This window comes from Phaethon aethereus (genome assembly GCF_964289735.1).
Source record: "Phaethon aethereus genome assembly, chromosome: 8".
Taxonomy (NCBI): Eukaryota; Metazoa; Chordata; class Aves; order Phaethontiformes; family Phaethontidae; genus Phaethon; species Phaethon aethereus.
In genome coordinates, this window is record NC_138584.1 from 20,478,981 (window position 1) to 20,501,992 (window position 23,012).

A 23,012-nucleotide genomic window follows, 5' to 3' on the forward strand; every position below is an offset into this window, starting at 1 on the left:
CATTCATTCAGGAGAAATGCAGCTCTTCAGTAAGCAAGTGGTGATGGGGTTTTGAAGGTGTGTAAATTTGCTAGGCTGAATGCAACTTTGTACCATCCATGGAGTACATAGGTCAATGAAACAATGGTCCTTTTCATTTCAGCATTTGCTAATCAATACCTTCTTAACCCTGTTCCCTGCTGGTGTTGCTGACTCTTACCCAAATACACTGGCTAGTATGCACACCATTTCAAGAGCATATATCTATATCAAAGCCTGTATTTTTGTAGTGAACAGAGACCTTGAAAGCTATTCTACTCCTGATATATTTAATCAGAAAAATGTGAAACAGATACAATCTTCTATAATAATGAAAAAGGACTTCATTTTTATTGGAAGGAAAATTTTATCTAAATAATAAGTTAGCAAGATTTTAGTACCTCACTGATTGCAACTAGTAGCTGGAAGACTCCCTTCAAATTACTGAAACTTGTAAATTAGTGTGTAAAGAATCAACCCAAACAAGGCTAGTGTTTTTTGAACAATTTTCTAGATCCTAATTCTTCTGCTCCAAAGAAATATGTTTTATGTTTTCTTTTCCTGACAAATGCAAATCAATTATTAACTGATTACATTTCAATGTAATCATCATATTCTAGCGAAGAGTTCAGGAGCAGACAGAAAGAAGAGGAATTGTTTGTTTTTACCAGGGCAACCAAGAGCTTTTCTGTGTGTATGTTTAATGAATGAATCAGCCTACTTTAGCACACAATTGCTTAGATCGATAATTATTCAAGAAACAACACTGCCTTGGGAAAATCTATAGTAATAAAAAAGAAATCTGGATGGGCTGAATAACCTTTTCAGGCAGATATTTATCTCCAAATGAAGCTATATTTTGTAAAGTTTCTATTCTTTAGAAAATGCATTATTGGATGGTTAAAAATAATCAGATTGTTAGTGTTTAAAGTCTGAAGTTCAGGGTGGCAGTGAAATAAAGCGTTAATGGATGGTATTCTCAGATGTGTAGCTGGGAAGATTGTTAGATTTTAAGTATAAAGTCAAAGTGGCAATATGAGCTGAATCTATGCATCTGTACTCTAGTGACAACTGTTACCATTACCAATATGAACAGATAGCAGGTTCTAATTAAAGTTACAAGCCAGAGGGAATAGGCATTAAGAAAGAAAAGAATAATTCTGTGAATAAATTGCACTTGATTTACTAGTTCACAAAAAAGGTCTAAAAATTAGTACCTGAAATTACTTTAAATACAGCATCTATCAAACCACAGAACAATAATCAAGTCGACCTAATTAGAACACTTATAACTATAAGCAGCATGTAGCATGTTTTTATCTTGACGTGGGGAGACCAAGTAGTCCCCTAAGTGCCAGTTAATCTGCAACAAACTTTTGCTGAGACCTAGAAGAAACCCCCTGCAGCAGCTACCTGCTTACTTTAGATGTCAGACTATCCAGAATGTAGCTTCTTGTACTCTCTGCATCTGCATTGAGCAACTTCTGTGCACACACCATGAGTTGGATCATGAAATGTCCTCAGCAAATTACACAGCACTTTGTAGGAGCAGTTTTGTCCATAAATGCAGGTCAGCCTTCTTTATGTATAGGTGTCACTTTTACTTACACTTTTGCTTACTTACTCTTAGTGTTCATTCAGCAACCCTTTAAATATGAGACAGACATTGTCTCTGTAGATATATATCTTTTAAGAGTGGACGTAGACCAGATTCCTTAAGTGATGCTGAAGGAGTAGGCTGCTGTGTGTATTACCAGCACCTCTGGATAGCTGGTACTGATCAGTCTTGATCTCAGGGAAGGGTGTATTCGTAGCTTTAGAAAACTGGGCTAGATAACTTATGGGAAGCCTATGCTACGACAAATGCTAACCAACTTTCTCTTGCTAGGTGTATGACTGTTCTCTTCATTTTCAGTGGTTTTGTGAGTGGTAGAGTTTTGGTCCATTGAAATAAGTTGTTCTGGTTAAATTAAGTTTTGAAAGTGTGCTTTGAAAATTTCAAGACGTGCTTGGAATGAGAAATTTCTAGACTGCTTTCTGTAAGTATATTGTGATCTGGCAATGCTAGGCGATAAACATGAATTAAGAAGTTTGAAGAGTTAGAAATGCTTCACTAAACTGAAGTATTTTGTCAAATTGCCCAGACAGACAGACACTACTAAGATTTTTCTCTCTTGTCTTGAAGGGGCAGCCCCTAGTGGTGCTGAAAAAGAGAGAAATGAGAAAAGGCAAAATTAATTCTGTACCTCATTTGATTCATATTATCCTTTTATTTTCTTCTCCATCTGTCTGTATTCTCTTCCCTGCCCCAGCTTTTGAAAAAAACAGTCCAGGCTCAGGCTCTTCCAGCAGCCTCTAATGAGCTTGGAAACCTTCACTGTTTCCTATAAACTTGCATGTGTTTGTGCTTTGTCATGGAGACAACCCTGTCACCAGCCATTTCAGCTACAGTTGACGCTCTCCTCAGGAAGGTTTTAGCAGTAGCTACACATTAAGCTACTCCTGCCCGAGAGAAATAGAGAGCTGAGTGCCCAGGTCAACATTTGCGGCAGTAGCACGATTGTAACTCAGCACAGATACTGAAAGAAGCAGGCCACTGTGAGCAGGTCTTCAGAGGCATGCTGAGGGGCTAACTACTCTGGCCAGACCAGTTTTGACTATTTGAGTTTCTTAGCTAGAAGCTGTGTGTCGAAATGGAGGGCCCTCAGTGCACCTCAGTGTTGTGGTGCTCACCTTTGGTCGGAGAGCATCTACACACCACCCTGCAGGCCACATGGCATGGCTGGTACCGCCAACATGGCACTACATGGCCTTTCAGCAGCTTCATACAGCCCCTCACGTGTGATGTACGTTACGCCAAAACCTGTGGAGTTTTTGGATCTGCACAGGCAGGATCTGTGATCCTTTTGCGACATGAACAGTAAACCCATCATGGTCAGAGCCTTCAAGCTGCCATGTGGTGAAAAGAAAGAGCTGGGAGAAATTTTACAGCCTGTTTTCCATAGCAAAGGGATACACATGGGCTCACAGACATTTAGAAAGATTTGCAAATGCAGCTTTTGCGGCAATGAGACAGCTGAAGTATGGGCAGATCAGTGGGTGATGCAGAGCTTGGATGATGGCATTCACACTGCAAAGTTACACAGACTTACAGGGCTTATCTCTTACCTCCAGACAAACTGTAATTACTGTCAGGACAATAGCTTCAGCTGGGGCAGGAAAGGAGCCCCTTTGTAACCCAATTTCTGGATTGTGGCATTTGGAGGCTGCACTGGTACACACCACGAGGCAGTGACACTGCTTGTGGTGCCTGGCTTGCCTTGGCTCACCTCTACTGTGATGACATGGCTGCACATGCGCTGTCGCAGAATTTGGGATGACAAAATGTCTTTAGTGACAAAAACATATGTGCCTATAAAGTTAGAATTACTTCTGCCCCTGGAGTGATGCCCATTTTACCTATGGATGATGTACCTTGGGATGTCAGTGCCTAAATTCCACCTAAGTTTCACTTTGAACAGTTAAGTGCTTTTTGGGTCTGACATCTAGCAGCTCCACATTTAAGTACATAGTGCAGAGAAAACATTGCCGAAAGAGATGTAAATGCGTAGGGCAAGAAAATTGTGCCTCTCTAACACACTAAAATTAAGTTGATGGTACAGCTGGTGAGAGTGGAGGGAATGGTTTTAATGGATTTAAAAAAGAAAAAAAAAAATCCTTGCAAAAATATCCCTACCAAGAAGTCATTAAAGCAAACAAGTATCAAGGAAGTGAGAGCTAAAGTAGTTGTGCATTAGAAACTAAGAGGCAGAGCGGGATTAAATGGTCAGGTTTTTTATCATGGCAAAAGGCTAATGGTGTAGTGCCCCAACACTCTGTATTCAAACTGGTGCTAGCTGAAAAAGGGATGAACATGCTATCAGAAAGGTGGCACTGTTTGCTCTTAACAGAGAATTATTTCAGTTAATCAGAACTAGGGAAGATTGTGAATGACCTGGGTTAACAAAGTGAATAAATGGGCAGTGTGATGCAGATGAAATCCAATGCTGACAAACACAAGGTAGGGCACACATTCAGGGGAATAATTGGAAGTATATGTAGGCTTTGCAGCATTCTTAATTAACCATAACTGTTTAGGTAATTACTTGCTATGATCAGCTTAGTGGAAAAATTGTGTTGTGAAGGGATACTATGAAAACAAAAGATTATGTGAGACCATGTGGGGAAAAAAAAGCACAGAATAGAATAGAAAATAACAATTCCATCCATAAAACAATAATAACAATTCAGAGTAATTTTGTTCTTTCCCTATCTCTTAAAGCATACTGACAAAAAGTAAGTCTGTGGATTGGCAACTAAATGATTAGAGAAATGGAGGAGGCTGAAAACAGGATTTGTTTAGAAAGGAGTCAAGTAATAGGAGACGGAGGGGAAGTATTGAAAACAATGAATGCTATAAAGAATACAAGCTAAGTTTCTATTTATCCTGCTGATGCAGAAAAGAAGCAAAGTGGTATATTTAAAGTGAATGAAAATGAATTATTTTCATGAAAACCTCGTTAACCTTTGGGACTCATTCTCTTAAGCAATCATGGAGGCCGAAAGTTCAGTAGCATTAAGCTACTTCAAAGCAATTCTTATCCTACAAGAGGACCGGAACAGTTATTCCAGATAGCTAGCTATTCAGTGTTGCTTATTCAGAGATCCCGCTTCTCCATTAGAAAAGCCCGTACAAATACTAACCTGCTGCTTCCTATTTGTAAATCAGACATTTTAATGTGTATAGATGTTTTTGGGCTCAGCTTTGTTGTCTCTAAACTTTAAATTGTTCAGCAGTGTAGTGACTACATTGTGCCAGGGCTCCTAATTCAACACACAGAAGTGTGCACTCAAGGAAGAAATGGTTAAGAATTTTACATAAACTTTGCTCTAGAATAATTTTCTTGCTAAAACTACCTATGCTGAATGTTATTTCTGTAACTGTGACTTCCTCCGTCTGGGATCCTGGACTCACGACTTCAGCAGCTGGTGCATTATATGGCATGGTGCTTTAAAATCTCCTTGCTGCCTAATTGAGGCTTGTATGATTTTCAGTAGAGTTTCTAACCACTCAGGCTGCACCATGGTGCGATCCATTTCACATGCCAGGAACCTTGATGGGGAGCGGTTGAGATTAATGATGACATAATACAGAAAGAAGAGATATTAATGCTCTTAGGCATGAATTAATGAAATACCATTGAGAATTTATCCTGCATGAATAAAAGGATTTGGAAGTTGTCATTCTAAAAACCACATGAAGGATTTTACTTTAAAAAAAAAAACAACAAACACTGTTCAAATAGGGTCCTCATGAACTTTTACTCCTGATTTTTGCTGGGGCTGGATGATTGAGCTGGATCCATTAATTGAATTCCTGCTAATTTACGAGGTTTTAACATAAAGAGGCACAGACCTCTTGCTTACACGGCTGTGGTGGTGCTAATTTTTATCCCCAACCCAATGCAAAGCTGTATTGCAACCTGTGGTGTAACTGTGGAGTAGAGACCCAGCATGCCAGCAGCACTCATAGGTCTGGGGTCCTTACCTCATGGTGCAGCAATACAGCAAGACCCTTGCTTACTGAAATGGTAGCAGTGCTCTTCATAAACGTGGAGGGTGACTGTCACCATGTATTTGGCAAAAATCTGAAGTATGCTTTACTGTGATCTCCCTGGCATAAGTGTCTTTGCAGGGGTACAGCTGAGGTGGAACTGAAGAATTACTGCTGTCCCCCCTCACTTTTCATTCTCCATCATCCCCTAGAATTAGTGAGTTAAAACCCCAGGGAAGATGTTCATATATATATATAATTATCTACCTGTAGCTTCTCTTGATTTAAAAAAAAATTTTACTCAGGGATAAAATTTTACACTAGCATATGTTATTGTATAATCAAGTCTAGAAGACAAGTTTTTTTAGTTTTGAGGCAAAGTGGGATAACAACAGTACACAGGGACTGCTTACTTTTTGTTGTTGTTCTGCTAACGTCTGTTCTGAGTAGTTCAGAAAAAAATTTCCTTAAAAATTAGGACATAAAATATGACACGTATTTTATCCATAACTTATGTCAATTTGAAACACCTTTTATTGCCTACATAAGTGAATATATGTAAACTTTATTAATAATTTCATTTTCAATTTAAAAGAAGCAAAGGTGTATTGTAGAATTCACAGATAAAGGTTAATTTTAACTATAAAGGTATTACCAGTGTTGCATTTCTTCATGGTATGGTTCACTTATGTAGAATTGAGATGTATTTTATATTAAACAATGCATAGCACCATTATACAACAGTTCACTAAATGCACATCCCATTTAATCTTTTGTAGGAATTAATATAACTGGACTGAAGTTTCAAGGAAGAATTGAACTGAGCCAGTAGGCTTAACACTGATAGTACCAGGAGATTACTAGCCATAAGAAAGTTACAGCTCATCTGAAAGACGGTGCCTGAAATAGCAGCATATCCCTGGCACCATCATAGGAACTGGTTAACTGACGACCCTGAAGAAACACTTGTTTCCATTAATTCTGCTGTCATTAGTTTGCTATTCTCGAACTCTTCCTCTGAATTCTTCTGTCCTTCTGATCCCAAGACAAGATGGAGGAACGTGAGAGAGAACATAAAGAAATTACAATAAGCTTTTGGCTATATAATTATATTGTAACCTACTACACTGAGAAGTTATACCAACAGAAGTTTGGCAGGTATCGGCTGCTAGCTGCTAGCTAAACACAGGACACTCACTAGCGTAACATTAAAAAAACAGGCTCACTAAAAAGCAACATCTACATTACAAAGAAGCTAACAAAAGAATTCCCTTATGATACTTAGGTTCAGCTGGTTCATCTTAGGTTCATCAGCTACATTTTCTTGTTTTATGAATACTTGTTACATTTGCATTTGAATATATATTTAAGATCACAATGCTACAAACCTTTTTCCAGCATGTAGTTTTGCCACCTTTAGTTAAGACACAAAGGAGTACTTGCTCGAACTAGGGTTGAAGATTCTGCTGAAAGTTGGTGATGTTATTAGGTCATGTGTACTGTAATTACTTGAGCACCACAATTTTTAAATCCCTAAGACATGATTACCTAGGTAGAAGGCAGGAAGTATGCTTTTAAGTTGCCAGTCAGACCAAGGGAATCATTTTTGCTCCAAAGAGTATGCTGTATACCCTGAACCAGAATAAATTCTTATTTCATAGAGATTTCAGATTTTTAAAGCATCTCTACTAAAAGGAAGTAAACAGTGTCTGATTAAATTTAAAATGTTCCAGTGACTCTACTGTAAACATAGTAACTTTTAAGTTCTAAGGAACATACTTGCAAGAATTACCAGTAGGGTCAATGGTGAAGATGACTTTTTCTTCAAGAACAATTGCTACGGTGTCACAGTCCTGATTACAGATATATTGAGGTTCCATCTCAACCTGGATTTTTTTTTTTTTTTTTTTAGGGAGTTTGAATTGTCTCAAGAGCAGGAAGTCTTGCCCAAAATGTTCCTCTGAAATCCAATTCAAAATGCATCAATTTTCCAAATGGACTTTGTATATTCCAATGCATTAGAAGATAACAGAATTGATACAGCTTTCAAATGAAATTTTGCTATTCTCATACATATAGTCACAGTGGTCACACATGAAACTGTGGCCTCTGTGATGATGGGGCATTCATTTTAGAGTTATTTGGAAGAACACAACTTGAGAAGTTGTGACAAATGAAGTCCTTGGTGTTATCTTTGAGAGGCCCTGGTTGAGAGGGACAGAAGAGGCTTGGGAATCGAGACAACAAAGACTTCAGACTTCCAATTTTGCCACTGATCTGTAGACAACATCTTGGACATCAGCTGCCTTCTGCAGTTCTCTAGTCTGATAAAAATGGGGACAGTCATGCTTATTTATCTAACTCAAAACAGTTGCTGTTGTGGATTAATTATTTGTATAGCACTCAGAGTGCTATCCAAATGCTGCTTATTCATGTTTTCCCCACTGCAACAATATATCTTCATCACTAATAATTAACTGCTAATTACTGTTGCCGAGAATATAATAGTGGTGTTTACCACCTTATTTTTAATTTCAGCACAGATGCCTACTTAAAAGTTACGGAAATACATGAAATTACAGTACATTTTCCTAACGACCCTGCTGTGTCTGAGTTTGATCCTATTCAATTGTGACTAGAGTAATGAATAGTAAAGATGACCTTTTTTTCGGTAGAGCTATATAGAGTTTCTATTGTATTCTTGACACTTAAATCATGAAATGTAAAGAAGCTATTCTAAGCAGGATACAGCTGGGTCGAAGGACTGCTGATGCCAATTATGCTTTGTACATAATAATGCACATTTTACCTATTTGGAAAAAAATTCACATTTATTTACTGTCAAACAGGTGTTAAACTTTACACTGGATATTAGTGATGGGCTCATTATTAACAGGTTTACACAAAGGGATGAAAAAAGCAGAATTTTGTTGAAACAATTTACATTTCATTAGATTTTTATCATAAAATAAATTAATTACTAAATATAGGCAGAAGGAATATGGAAGAGTAATAGTTATGTTTTATTTATTTTTTTTTAAAGGACAGGCACCTTTTATTCACGAGAAAGCTTGTGAGAAGTGTCCAGTGTCCCCTTTACCCCTTACCACCCAACCCTGATTAAAGAATGAACAGGGAATTGAGTTACAATCTTTGTTAGCTATACCAAATTTGTGCAAGGCTTGGCATAATTGGCTTCTAAAACAATTTTCTCCCCAAATTATGTTTTTTGGCAATAAAAATTCAAAACATAAGAATAAAAACTAACTTGTCAAAGCAGAACACTGTTTACAGTGAAAAATAAGTGAAAACGGGTAGAACTTGCATTTTAAACATACTACCGTACTATGAACAGTGTAAGAAAAACAGCTTATAACATATGTGCAACCAAGAGCTTTTCACAATATTTTCTTCAAACTCTTTAAAATTTTTTTTTAATGACAATTATATTTCAGTTGGACACAAATGTATTTATTTTACCCTAGCAATAGAACAAAATATAATTTCTTTTGCCATTTTTTCATGAGAACGGTTCATTGTACAGTTGAGGAAATATATGAAATAAGGCCTGTGGCTTGATTGCTAGTGGTTAGACATGTATTCAATCTTTGCCCTAATGGAAAAGATTTGCAGTGAACTGCAAACTGATGCAGAATATCTCTCCTGCTTTTGCAAGTCTTGTCAGGAATAGTAAGGTACAGTAAATTTGTCCCACAGGATTTTAGAGCCTACGCCTTGTATATAATACAATGTAGGCCTAGAAAAAAAAATGGTGCAGCCATATTTACAAATTTTGTTCACAAACTGCTGCAGTAAAATGGCTGGAAAGTGTTTATTTCTCTTTTTTCACAATTTTGTTAAATTCAGCAGCAGAAGATATTTTAAAATACCTTGTTGGTATTTCTTTTCTTTGTAACAAATAATTCATTTTAGTATACTCTGTGTATATACAAAGTTTTTGTTTTATAAAAATTCACAGAACTGCGAGGTCCAGTCATCCCCGTTACTGGAGAACCACAGGGTCAACAGAATTGTCTCTTCAAGCAGATATGAGGGAGCCTGCATGGGGCCAATTAAGTCTTTTTAATACTTGTACGTGGCCTTTAATATTTCTTTGCTACACTATTAAAGGCTTGTCACTAGTTGCATTTGTCCTTCTCTAACATCCCCTTCTGGAATACATCCTTCCTTGTTAATGGGAATAATATAGCCATCGCTATTACCCCTGCTGATTTGATAGTACATCTGAAGCTGATGGCCAGCTCCTAGGTTTGGCATGCTCTTGTAGTAAATGTCCTCATTTTCACTCCTCCTGGAGGGAGAGAGATCTTCTTCAACATCGGGGCTGCTCTCTGGATACGGAGAGTCTCTGAGATTGGGCATGCTCGTGTAAAGAGAGTCTCTGTTGGGGGACTGGAGGTGGTCGTCAGCCTCGGCTGTCAGCTGTGAGACGTAGCTGTCGGTTCCCTCGGTCTTCACTTTCTTCTGGGGCTGGTACAGAAGGGAGTGAGTCCGCTGAGGAATGAGTGGGGCCTCAAGCTCTTTGTGGTGGAGCTCCAGCCCGGGGGTGTCACTGTGCATCAAAGATGAGGCATCTGCCACGATGGCATCATCTTCGCTACTGCTCCCGCCAATCACAGCTTTGGCTGGTAGCGTGCGCTCCAGGTTGTGGTTCTTGCTGCTGCCCCGCAGGTTGTTGTGCACTAATTCTGAAATGATCATTTTCTCAAAAGCAGTATCATTCAGGCTTAGTCCACAGTCTACAACTTGCACACTGTCATTATAGTCTCCATTGCGCAATGAGTAGCTGTTGTTGAAATTACCATTTAGCGGTAGAGTATCCATGGCACTTGTATCCCTGGCATTGTTCAGTGAATGACCTGAAACGGAAAAGGACAGCTCTGGTTATTGCCTGATGTGCTTTTTATCACTTCTTTGGTTTTTTTTTTTAACAGAATTCTTTAATGTAGTTCAGGACAAAGTTGTACTTGGAAGTAAGACTTGAGAAAAGTTAGGTTATTGAACATTCCCAAATGTAAACAGTTGCGCACCTTATAGGAAAGATAACATGTATTTCCTGTGGGGAACAGTGGCATTTTAATTTCATAATTTAGTGTCAATTCTGTGACTCTTCCACAAGGAACTGTTCACTCCATGCCCTTGCATATGTAATGCAAAGCAATTCATTTGGAAACATCTATGTTTTGAAGTACACCACCATGATTTAGAAAAAGAAAATTAACAGAATTTGTCCTAAACAACACTAAATTAAAAAGGAATTAGATCACAGACATAACTGAAGGTAAATGTACAACATAAACCCACATAACTGGCAAGCAACTACTTTAACAACATTTCTAACATTTTTTCCTTTTTTTTTTTTTTTGAGATGAAGTAAAGAAAAGAATGAAAAAAATGGATAAATACGAAGAATTTATGTTAAACAAGGACAGCCATCTTTCACACTACAGGGACCAGGGCCCACAAGCACCATCCGACAACACGATAGACAGCAGGTGGAATGACTCACTTTGGACAACTCACATCATGTCTGTCTGCTCAGGCTATCTGGCCTAAGAGTAGCTGATATATAAAAGAAAGTAAAATGATTTATTGTAACATGATGAAGAATTACTGAGCTTCTCAGCAACTTAGTCAGAGCAAGGGTTCAGCAAATTAGATTACTAAGCAATAACAGCTTTTCTTTTCCCACTTAATGTAATTTTTTTGCACTAATATTCTGTCTGCCAACAACGGCCCCAGGCTTCTAAAGGTCAAAGTTTGCCTGCAGTCTGCATCAGTCACAGTGACAGCACTGAATGAACCAGAATAGTTAATTAAGAGTTAGGCCCACAGTTACCATGGGCATGGAAGTCAAATGCAGAAATGTTAGGAATTTCTGTAAGTATGGGTCACAGAAATTAAACCAAAGAATAAATATTAGTTGTGGAATGGGAAGAGGAAATCAGCCATGGCTGATATCTCATAGCTGCTGGAGGAATGAGAGACTGGGTAAGTCTGCTGGAAACATGAAAAGAAGTTTAAGGGGGGGGGGGAATGAAGTCTTATGATGATTAAGGGCTTTATGTTTTTGGTTTTGACCCTTTTTTTTTTTTTTTTTTTGGTATCACGATAAAATATTTCCTATAGACACAAAGACATGTAAACTATGACAGCACAGTGCTTCCCAAGCAAAGGAAAAAGAAAAAGGAAAAAAAAAAACTTTGAAAGAAATTAAACAGTCTGAACCATGGAAAGTCAGATGGTTAGAGCATTCCTAGAAAATCACTTTATCTACAGGTATATCTGGAAGTAAAGAAAGAATGGAGTGACTTTACTGAAATGAGACTGACCACTGTGAGGCTGCTGCATTATATGCAAGGCTTGGAGGAGTTTCAAGAAAAAAGTTGTTTTGGAAAAGATTATACATTTTCCTGTTTTCGGGGTTTTTTTCATAATTAAAGCTGCAGCTTATCCTAGAAAATTCAGTCTTCCCTGGAAAATACCGTTTTTAATTAAAAAGTAATTGCATTTTCTCATGAAAAGATTTTTGTCTTCAACTTTAAAAAACAGAGTAATAATTTCCAAATAAATTCTGAGTACTTTGCAAATCATTTTGTATTTGCATTATTATTAACGCCTCTCCATGTGCACTGATTTAAACAGTGATGAGGGTTGTCGGAAAGGTCTCTTTAAGCTTTGATTAAACAACTACGTAGGTTTGCAATTTCATATATGTTCCAAGATTTTTCTTGCAATGGATTTAGCTGCGCAGAACATATGGCATTTATAAAAGTAGACAACACATGAACCACATGCTGGCATTCATTTCCCTCATGAAAGTGATTTAATTCTATAATTTTCTTTTCTTCTGCTAAACAGATACAAAAATATATCGGATAACCCAAAATGAGTTTTCTATGATATACTGCAGAGTTAAGCATGCTAGAATATATTCAAATTGGTTTGATGAGGCAAATTTTATTGCCCACGACCAGGTCATTCATTTGAAATCTTTCCATAGCCTGTAGCAAGATTACTGTGGGAATGTAAAAATATAAGCAAATTGTTAAGCATTTCTACTTGACACTGCTTTGTTTTAAAACAGCAAATTATTTCAGCATTGCATAACTTCTGTTACCAATAGGGTTTGCTACAGACCTCATGTTGTTTCCCAAAAAGCAGTATGCAAGTACTTTTTGAATGTGGAAACATTTAATTTGCAAATTGTGAACCACTTGCCCGCTGAGTCTACTTCATGACCGCTAGTTATGTTTTAATTGTGCCCATTAAAAATCATGCTGAAAAAATTTACATTTGATAGGCAAAGTTAAGTTTTACTCCCATACTTGTCTCTCTGTAGGTTGCTAGAGGAAAGCATAAGGAAAGTAAGAAAACAAGAGAATGAAAATAGAAACTACAGTTCAGTTAAAAGAAAACTTGAAATAAAAACTGGAAACAAGTTTCTATGAACTCTTTATCAAAGATTTATCATTCCAGTTATACTAATGTGATCTTATGACTCATCAAACAGTGACTGCTAGATATTTATTTGATGAATTGCACTGTAGTTAAAAAAAGCAACTAGATAATGTACCAACAAAATGTTAGGTAAGTGATGACACCCTTTATTCCTACAGAACTAAACTGTTCTAACTGTTAATCTCAAGATTTTCCTACAGGAAAATGATCTACCATAAAGCTGCACTATACTATAGTGTATCCTATTTGACGCTGGATACAGTTCTCTACACTGGGGTATCCAAAGGTGTCAAGATGCCTTGCGCTGCTTTAGTACCTAATCCGTTCCATAAGCAGGTTTTTCTCAGCAAGCTTTAGAGTCAACCTTATATTGCATAGACATGATACCTCTAAGTGATATATATCTTGAAGATGGGCTCTCAGACCATGTGGTGTCAGTCCTGTAATAGTATATTAAGATTTATGCCACCTGTGTTAAAAACATGGATAATTATTGGTAAATACTGTTATGGCAAAGGCATTACTATAATATAGTGCAGTTTTACAAGCTGACATTGGCAATACTGTATTTCTCAAACTGACAGAAATTCAGAATGTACGGCTAGGGCATTGCAACTTGAGTTTCTATCTAGGGAGAAGAAGGGATTTGGAGTGAGCCAAGAAAAGCGGTTTTATTCAGGAAGTATAAGCACACCTGGTGAGTTAAACACAGGAGCTGAAGGGGCATTACATACAACTGTTTCAGCGAGCAATGTGTTATAGGGGTTGTTAGTGCCGTGTGGTCGAAGAAGAGGGTTTGTTAGTAGGTAATTGCCAGTCATTCCTAAAGCGAAAGAAACAGAAAAAAACGTCAGTTCTTTAATTTTAGGCTGACAGTTTCAATAAAGAATATTTTTTATTCATCATGAATCATGTAGGACTTGTCAAATATAATTCAGCTGAAAATTTCTAAATGTATTTAAGCTATGTGTTTCAAATGGGAGTAGGAAAATACAGTTAGATTCCAGTAATTCACAGGTGCTGTCCAAATCCCCAAAGTAAACATCTGGTTAGAATGACATTTACTAATGTATACAAAAATCACTGTTACACAAGAATAGCAATTAAATGTGTAGAGATCAAGGTACTACATAAAGCTATTATAACTTTAAAAATGATCGTATGGAACACTTCTGTCCAGAACTGAGAGAATGAATTTCCCAAATTGAAAGTTATTGAAAAATCTCTTATGACAGGATCAGAGCTGTTATTCACTTTATTAAAAACACACAGATAGTGGAAGGGAATTGCTGTTTTCAAACAGACAGTGGATGACAAACTGCAAGAAGCATATCTTAGTATATGCAAAAGTATGCATGCTGAGGGGAAAGCAAATATTTGCTCTAAGAAATCAGAGCATTCACATTTTCTCCCGGGACGTTCATGCTGCAAATTTATCTGCCAGGTTTTAAAAAATAATTCCTCAAATGACAAATTTTCTTTAAACAATCAGTTTACAAACAATGTAAGACAAAACAAAATATTACATGAACAGATTTTTTTTAAACCCATTTTGCATGTTGATGCAACACCATTTAAACAACTCTCAGAATAATTAGGGAAAGATCAGCATATTTTGAGAAATTATTAAAAAGTCAATCTCTGATTTCTAGCTAAAACTTAAAAGTAAGTTTAAAATCACAAAACGCTGTGATTTAAAATTTACTTTAAACATTTCATTAAAGTAAAATTCCACTTTCTTCTCTATTGCATTGCACAGCAGTATATCAGGATGAGTGTATTACAGTCCCGAGGCCAACTAAAGAGCCAGCTATATTTTTATACTACAGATATTTTTATTTGGCAAGGAAAAGATAGTATATATTCCAAATATTAATGCTATTGTAGTACCAAAGATACTTGGTAGCAGAAATGAGCAGAAATTTTTAAGATACAGAGAATTACTGCCTGATTATGCTAATCTTATTTGAAAGTTTGTATCAGTGAACAACTAAAAAGATTTTATCATAGTTTTTTCAGTTGTAATGTATTTATCACTAAAAATGCTAACCGAAATATATTTTGCTTGGGTTTTTTTTGCGTACTATGTTTAACCTTGGTTAGAATTATTACTTGGAATTTATAATTAAGAGAATTTTTTTCAATCCAAAATTTTTTTCCATCTTTAAAAGCTTGATTTTTATTTTGAAGGAAAAATGACACTTGCCATTAATGACTAAACTACCCTTATACGTATGTATCACTGAGATAGTGACAATATTGTAATTGAATAAAGATGATATCAATTTTTCTAATTGTGGCAGAACATCTCCAGTGAGATACAGGGAGAAGCTTCCAAGACGTCTGTTCAACTCTGAATTAACTGAGGGTGCAGCATGGTTAGAGTAAATCTCGGGAGTCAGAGACATCAAATTAGTGTGAAATCCCAGACTTTTATCTACAGCATATTTGCGGGATTTTAGTAAGACACTGGAAGGGAACGTACTTCTTTCTTGGGCATGAAAAATACACATTTTCTACTTAGGAGAAATTACTTAATTTTGATTTTGCCAGAGGAACATACAAGATTCAGATGGGCGGAGCAGTGAGACACACAGATCTTATCCACTTTCTATATGCCAAATAGCAAAAATAGAATCATGCTTTCTGAAATCTTTTGTTTTGCAAAATACCACACTTTTTACTTCCAAAATAAATGTGAGTTAAGTACATGTCCCTACTACCAAATCTTGAAAAAAAAACAAAGGAGGAAAAACTGCTAGTTGTGGTTGATGAGGGATTTACAAGCAGCCCTGACAGTGGTGAATTTTCTGTTTGAAACTTCCCAAGTTGAGCAGGAACTGGTCGCAGTGAGATCAGGGCTACATGTTCTTCTCCTAGGGACGTGGGTGGGAGAACAGGCTTTGAACTTGGCTCGCACAGAGCAGTCTTCCCTCCACTGCTAGCTCAAACTGCCTTAAAAAACACAGGGGGAAGGGGAGAAAGGAAGGGACATTCTGTCTCGGTTAATAACCTTGTCTTCTAACTGGACATGAGAATGAGGTTGCAGATTTCAAAGTCTATTTGAGATGAGAAATTTGGAGTTTTAGCTTATCTGTGCCTGAAAATCTGGATTCTATCCCATGTGACAGATATGATGCTCTTTGAAATAGAAAAGATAAATGCTTTACAGACATCTTTTGCATAGAAATGATATCAATTAGATTTCACTGGGAAAATTTCTGCACCTAAAAATCATAGTCAAATATGCATTAAAATGTTACTGCACTCATATTTCTGTTTCAGATTTAACCTATAAAGGTTAGGAAAGATTTAAAATTATGATCTTGCTTTTAAGTTAAATTATTGATGAAACTTATTTAAATACATTCCCATGAATGAAGGAATTCAACTTCTATAGCAGGGGGCCAGTTGAGGGAACATGGTTTTAAAATGTGCTGGTGGGTGACTTCTTTAAAACTCTGCTTTTAGTGAACATCTGTTCCAGAATTTTTTTCCAAAACATTCTTTTCAATTCTTCTGTGTTAAATGATATAAAATCTGTATAAAATTTAAGGCTTCTAAAACTGAAATGTTCCCAGTGACTGACCTTGATTAAGTGTTGAAGTGCTGTTGATGTCACCTGAGATAAAAGACGATTCAGATTGTTTTCTCACAGTGTCATTCCACATCCTCCTTATACGACTCTGTTAACATAAAGCAGTAAGACAGAAGCGTAGTAAGTTACAAAAAGATTTTTTCCTACTTGTGTGCTATTATGTAGAATATTTGTGTTTATTTTGGCCTAGAGTAAGCCATCTTGTAGCACGGGGCGAAACTCCTTCTTTTGTTACTAAAACTCTCATTTATTAAATTTAATTTAGATGAAACATGGTGGAATAAACCTTCCTATAAACCAGCCCCTGATTATGAGAAAAATAAGGTGTTTGCATTAGACCAAAGTAAAAAGAAATGTTTAAAAAGAATTAATTCTACTATGCAGAAGTATGTATTTGACATCTAAATGATAATACTGAGAAGACAATTAGTGCTTCTGATTGGAACACATCTCAGTAGGCTTTTTATAAATAAGGTTAATTAAAAGATGCTGTCAAAATCTTTGTTACCTGAGTGCCAGAGGAATAGCGAGCACTAGTTCTTGTTGTTGATGCCTTCACTGAACTGTGGGGACTCTCAGTTGGTAGCCCGCCACAGCAGTAGGAATGTCGGAAGCATTTGCCATATTCCTTACGTACCTACGGGGCAAAAAAACAATTACTTAGCATAAGAATAGTGTCAGATATCTCTGCTGGCAAAAAGACATGAACCTTGCATTGAAACTACTCATACTTTTCAAGCAAATAGATAATTCTTGTCTATTGAATTGTTGGCCATTAGCAAAATCAGATATTTTTTCCCTATTTAGCAGCAGCATTATCAGCTATCCAGGATTTCTGAACAAATGGTTTCCAAGGTATACATGCGCTTCATTTAGATGTGCCTGAATAATCATTACTGACTTATTTCTGGGATTATTTTTATTTCATCTTCACATTGTAGATTAATAAATTTACCTGAATTGAATGCTGGCTGAACATAGTCGTTTTTACATGAGCTTTTGATGCAGAAACCATAGATAGCCTATCTTCCTATCTTATAACCTTTAACTCTGTAGTCTGAAAAATATAAGTCTATATATGTATCATTACTAGATGGTAGAACACCTAAGAAAATACATTCCTGAACACTATGGATATTAAATGCTCCAAACCACTACACAGTAGAGACAATAGCAATCAAAACTGTATTTTTACCCAAATACCACCCTCCAGGGCTGGTTTTGCCTAATGCCTGTATTGCAGTGAATGTACATTATCTGTCAGTACTGCGCATTCCACTGTCATTATTTCTAAATTGTAGCTTGTTGGAAACTGATGGAAGCAACAGCACTATCATCCTGTCAGAACTGGAAACATAATAGTTTTCACTTTCACAATTCTTTTTCTCTGTTCAATTTAGTGACCAACTAGTAATAACAGCATAAAAAGCCTACATTAGCTATGCAGACAGAGGATAGGATGATATCCAGTCAAAGGCACTGAAACTTAAAAATCTTAAATAGCAGCTTTAAGATTCTTTCAGGTATAAATCTTATTGCTCCAGGTTACAATTTTTCACACTTGACTGGTATTTTAATATTGCTTTTTGCTGACTCAATATAAAAACAATGCACAGCTGTAAAAAGAAATAAAAAAGGAATCTGTTCTTTATTTTCAAGTCCAATACAAGTGGTAGAAAGGGCAACATCACATGAAACCCTAATATAGAAATTATTTGCATTTTGAGAATGTTTGCATTTTCTTCCCTCTTTTCTTAGGCCCAATCTCCTCTCTAAGTGTGCTTTTGTTCTCTCAAAATGAGAGAAGTGCCATTTTCGTATGGATAAAATTCTTTCTGTCTACCAGATCTTTTACTAGAACATTGCTGAATGCCACTGTCTACACCAAATTTAGAGACGCTGATACTTGTTAGAGCTGGTACCATTGAGAACATGCAAGAATGTGATTTTTGTACTTACACAGCAATGCTTTATCCAACGGTCTCAAACCATTTTATAAATCAGTTAATTATGTCTCTGGTGAGCTAATTACAATGGCAGTTAATACTGGCTAGGTCTCCAGCCTATAAGCGCTAAAAATATTTAGAATTTAAATATTGCAAATTGGGTATTTCCAAAGGCAGATGTATTGTATTTTATGTTAAGTTCTTTGGGTGGGATTTTTTGACGTTGTATCCTTCCTCTCAACTCTCGTTACTTCCATTTGCTATGTCTTCTAACAGAGGTTATGAGCTTTTTTTGTCCTTCACTAAGGCACCTTGAAGCAGTCTCCACCCTCAGCCTGGGGAAGACGAGGAGTGCAGGGAACCCAAAGACAGTCCCACCTGGCTGCACCCTTCACTTCCTTCTCTCCCATTTGCTCCTCGCTCCCATGCAAGCTCTCCCTCTCCCCAGCAGATGTGCTCTTTCTGGACACCTCTGCTCCCGTCAGGTGAAGGGGAGCAGAACCAATTTAGCGCATCCCACCCATGAGGGAAGGCTCTTGCCAGGGGATTCCAGATTTTCCAGTTAGGAGCATGAAGCTGTTGGATTGCTGGGGGAGGCAAACACTTGAAAAAAAGTAGTCCTGCTGGCATCTTTGGAAAACTCTCCCCGTTAGCAGTTGTCTAGCATTAATGACTACTTTTTTCTTAGGGGTGTTGAAGTTCATAATAAAATTAATTTTTAGAACTCTATTTTGTAAAGAACGAGCACTCATAATCCAAACCCTGCCTATCACCCGTAGCTTTATGTGGCAGCTTAATGGGATCTCAGGAGAGGTCCTCTGCCTTGATCTGAGAAAGAGCTTCCAGGCTAAGTACCAGGGCTGGTATTGTAAATGATCCTTTGCTTGCAGTGCTGCAGCAGAGGCAGGATTTGTTTCATGTGTGCATAAAGGACTTTTGGCTCTAAGTTCAGACTAATACGTACCACATTACCAATGTTAAACAGTACATTTTCCACAGTAATTTTTTTCCCAAAGCCTCAAAAACTTTTCAGGCTCAGGTTGGAAATTCTGCATCCCTTTTAACCCTGCCCAGGCCACAGAGCAGTTACCTGACTCCCACAAGCAGACACGGCAAGAACTGCTTTTGAATCCTAGTCCCCTCTTTCAGCTACTTCAGAATACTCCAGTTCTTGACATTGCTGGGGTTTTTTCCTCTCTTTTTTAAGAAATATATGTGGTAATTTGAAGGAGTTAGAGAATACGCATCTGTGTTTTCAGTAACTTACTTTCTTTTGCAGGGCACAATGAAAGATGAAAATAAACATTCCTTGGAAAGCATTAAATACTGTGAAGAGATACGTCATCACAACAGTCCCTTCATTGATAAACAGCAGACCAAATGACCATGTTAGGCCAAGGAGGCACAGGAGAGCAAACGCACCCAGGACCCAGGATCTGCAAAAGAAAAGTAATTTTATTAACATTACTTAGGAGAATGCATGTCACCGAATCCAATATTAACATTTCAGTTCCTGCAGTTGACTTTTACTAGGTTCATATTCAAATGTAAAAATTCCTTGGGTTTAACCTTTTATCTATTAAAGAAAGAACAATTCCATTTGGTACTCTTAGTCTCCAGTGAAAACAGCAAGAGTAGATATGACCTTTTTCTTTCTCAAGAACTGCATAGGATGTCAAAACTATTTTGAAATGCAGAAGTATAGTGCAAGCCCCAGCTACTCCATTGCTTTATCTGCTTTTACGAAAGAGATTGATAAATCTGGCTTAGCCACTAATCACACCATAGATTTTAAACAGTGGTGCTGCCATATGACACCAAATAATGTAACACAAATGCACAAAGGTTAAACAGCAGATTAAAAGCCTTGAGCCCAAATCTTTAATGCTCCGATAAACTCAGCTAAACTGAAGCTAGATGATCTAACGTCCGCATGAAGAAACCCTGCTGAAATGTGACAAAAATATGGATATTGCTCTACAGAATAGTCTAAAAAAGATTCCATCATGAATAGGTTAAGGAAAAGGAATTGTAGAGAACGGCACAGAATGAAAGGGAAAGGGAATTTAGTCAGTGAATTCCACATCTAACTAATGATCTTACTTGATAAATGGCTTATTATCTTCATAGCTAGAAAGCATTATAAGCAGAAAAGAGAAACAAAATTATTAGACAGAATTGAAACAGAAATTAATAAGAGCATTTTAATTGTCTATAAAAATTAGTCAAAATTAGGAAATTCAAAATGCAGAGGCAAGCAATTTAAAATTATAAAGGCATATAATAGTTAAAAATTCTTTAGCAAATCAGGTTATCTCAAAACTAGTTAATTAAAATTAAGGGAAATCCACAATATTGACCGAGTTTGTAAAGTTAAAAATCATGCTAGAAATTTGTTAATGTAGGGTTCTATCTTACCCAGGTAAGTCCGTATTATAGTAGCCATCACAAACACGGTAATTACTGGTGTGGATGAGAAGACAGAAAGAGGAAAAGGAAGAAAAGAGAGAGATGCTAAAGATTAGCTCTCTCTCCCTCATCATGCAACATGCAATGAAGCTGATACTGACCTATCTAGAACATCTAGTTCACAATGTTAGCCTTACTGAAAATCTCCCTTCGCCATTTTGAACAGTCAAAGCAAATCTGCAAGACCCTTTCACATCCAACCCTCAGTGTTAGAAAGTAGCACCATCCCTTCAGTGTTGATAATAAAACCCTTCAGTACCACATAAAGCTATACAGAATACAGTAAAAGACTATCTAAAGAAGCAAGAGCTGCCAAAGCCTTGTAATTATATAACACTTATATTACTCTGCAAAAGGAATACTCAGTACAGCACCATGATAAAGTAAACATTTGTTAAATTAGCAAGAAAACAGCAGATAATCTTCAAGTTAACAATAATAATAGAGTCAATTCTCTTGGGAGAACAGGATTACGAGTAGAAACTGCTCAGAATCCCTAAATCAAAAAGTCATTTAACAAAACAAACTTAATATAATCATATCAGCCATGCAAACAGGAACATCATTTTTGAACTGCATTTTAAATGCAAATGAAATTACTACAGTGCTGTGGCATTTCCGTGAAACAGTTTCTTGGCTCTAGTTCCAGGCTGAAATTATCTAATTTTGACCGGCGTTTGTGACATTACAGCAACAATGTGACGAAAGCAGGATTGGCTCTGTTTGCTTCTAACTGACATCTGCAGTTGCTGGGAGACAATGGCATGTGCTCCTAATGGAGAGTAGCTTTCAATCAGTTCAGCAATCAGAAAATAATCATAGTTCTCATACTTGAACACAAAGCACTTACTTAATGTTTTCCAACCTGCTAGAGTCTGGTTTCAAAGTGTTTGAGTGCTTCACCATTTTGCACAATGTGATCACCAGGAAGATAAGATTCAGCTGTCAAAACAGATAAGAATGAAATTAAACTACTTCAAGTAATAGGCTGAATAATGATGATGTTACAGACTAAACAAAAACCCTAGTCTATTTTCAAATATGTAGTGAAACTGGCTAACTATATCAGACAGTCTGTAAGAAGTGATAGCAAATACGGATGACGGGGAAAAAAATGCCTAGAAGTCTTTGTTTCGCTTAATTTTCCAAATTTACCTCATCATCATGAACCACCATATTTAACTCATGTCCAAAACTTGTCGTTTTCAGTCTAGCTCTGTCTTCCAGCACGTTGTGCTTTGGCCCCTGTTCACCTTCGCCTGTCGCCTCTGGCCCTGTTCCCCATCTCACTGACTCCCTCCCAGGACTATGGTTACCCCTTTACTGTACTATACTTCTTGTCTTTTTATCACCCCATCCTGCTTCTGGAATGTTTTTCGCTTTTGCTGGATTCTCCCTTTCTTGTTTTTAATTCCCTTTTATTCTCACAAATCCCGCTGGGGTCTTGAAAACAGCTTAAATGTAACTGAAGAAAAGGAAAAAGAAGAAGAAAAAGAAACACAAAGATGCAGCAAATGCATCAAACTTAAGAGTGCCACAGCCATGTGCTGGTGGTGCACCCTCCTACTGCCCTCTTTCCCTTTGTAGTCTGAAATCTGTCAAAGCAAGACTGCATGCCACTTGAAGGGAAGGACTATGCTGTCCTATTCTTGTTGTGTCATTCATATAGATAACACCGGGGAAGATACAGTAGGTAATTTTTCATAGTTTTCCTATTGTGAAACAGAATCACAGATATCAAAGACACTAGGTGCCTTTCTCCTATCGATTCAAAGCATGTGAAGAGCATAGGTAAGCCAAATACAAGGATGCCTGTAGAATATGGGTTGAAAAGTGGTATACAGGTAATTTGAGTGTTTAGTACATGCTGTCCTATATCATGCAGACAATTCAAGTAAAATCGCAT

At 37.0% G+C, this 23,012-nt stretch overlaps 1 protein-coding gene across 9 annotated transcripts in view; it reads right to left on the reverse strand.

Annotated features, from left to right (window-relative positions):
- Positions 1-9,736: 9,736 nt before the first annotated feature.
- Positions 9,737-23,012, reverse strand: part of ADGRL2 (adhesion G protein-coupled receptor L2) — a gene marked incomplete at both ends in the record, with an annotated part of 125,513 nt that continues 112,237 nt past the window's right edge. For 2 of the 9 annotated variants that reach the window (XM_082003165.1, XM_082003164.1), the window contains 5 exons: positions 9,737-10,491; positions 16,683-16,779; positions 17,200-17,328; positions 19,905-20,073; positions 21,957-22,048. In XM_082003165.1, coding sequence (XP_081859291.1) covers positions 9,737-10,491; positions 16,683-16,779; positions 17,200-17,328; positions 19,905-20,073; positions 21,957-22,048 — 1,242 coding nt within the window. Of the gene's footprint in view, positions 11,195-12,960; positions 12,979-13,480; positions 13,563-13,787; positions 13,917-16,682; positions 16,780-17,199; positions 17,329-19,904; positions 20,074-20,740; positions 20,768-21,055; positions 21,101-21,956; positions 22,049-23,012 lie in introns of those variants that run through there. The other 7 variants (XM_082003161.1, XM_082003162.1, XM_082003166.1 and 4 more) reach the window with 7 other exon arrangements.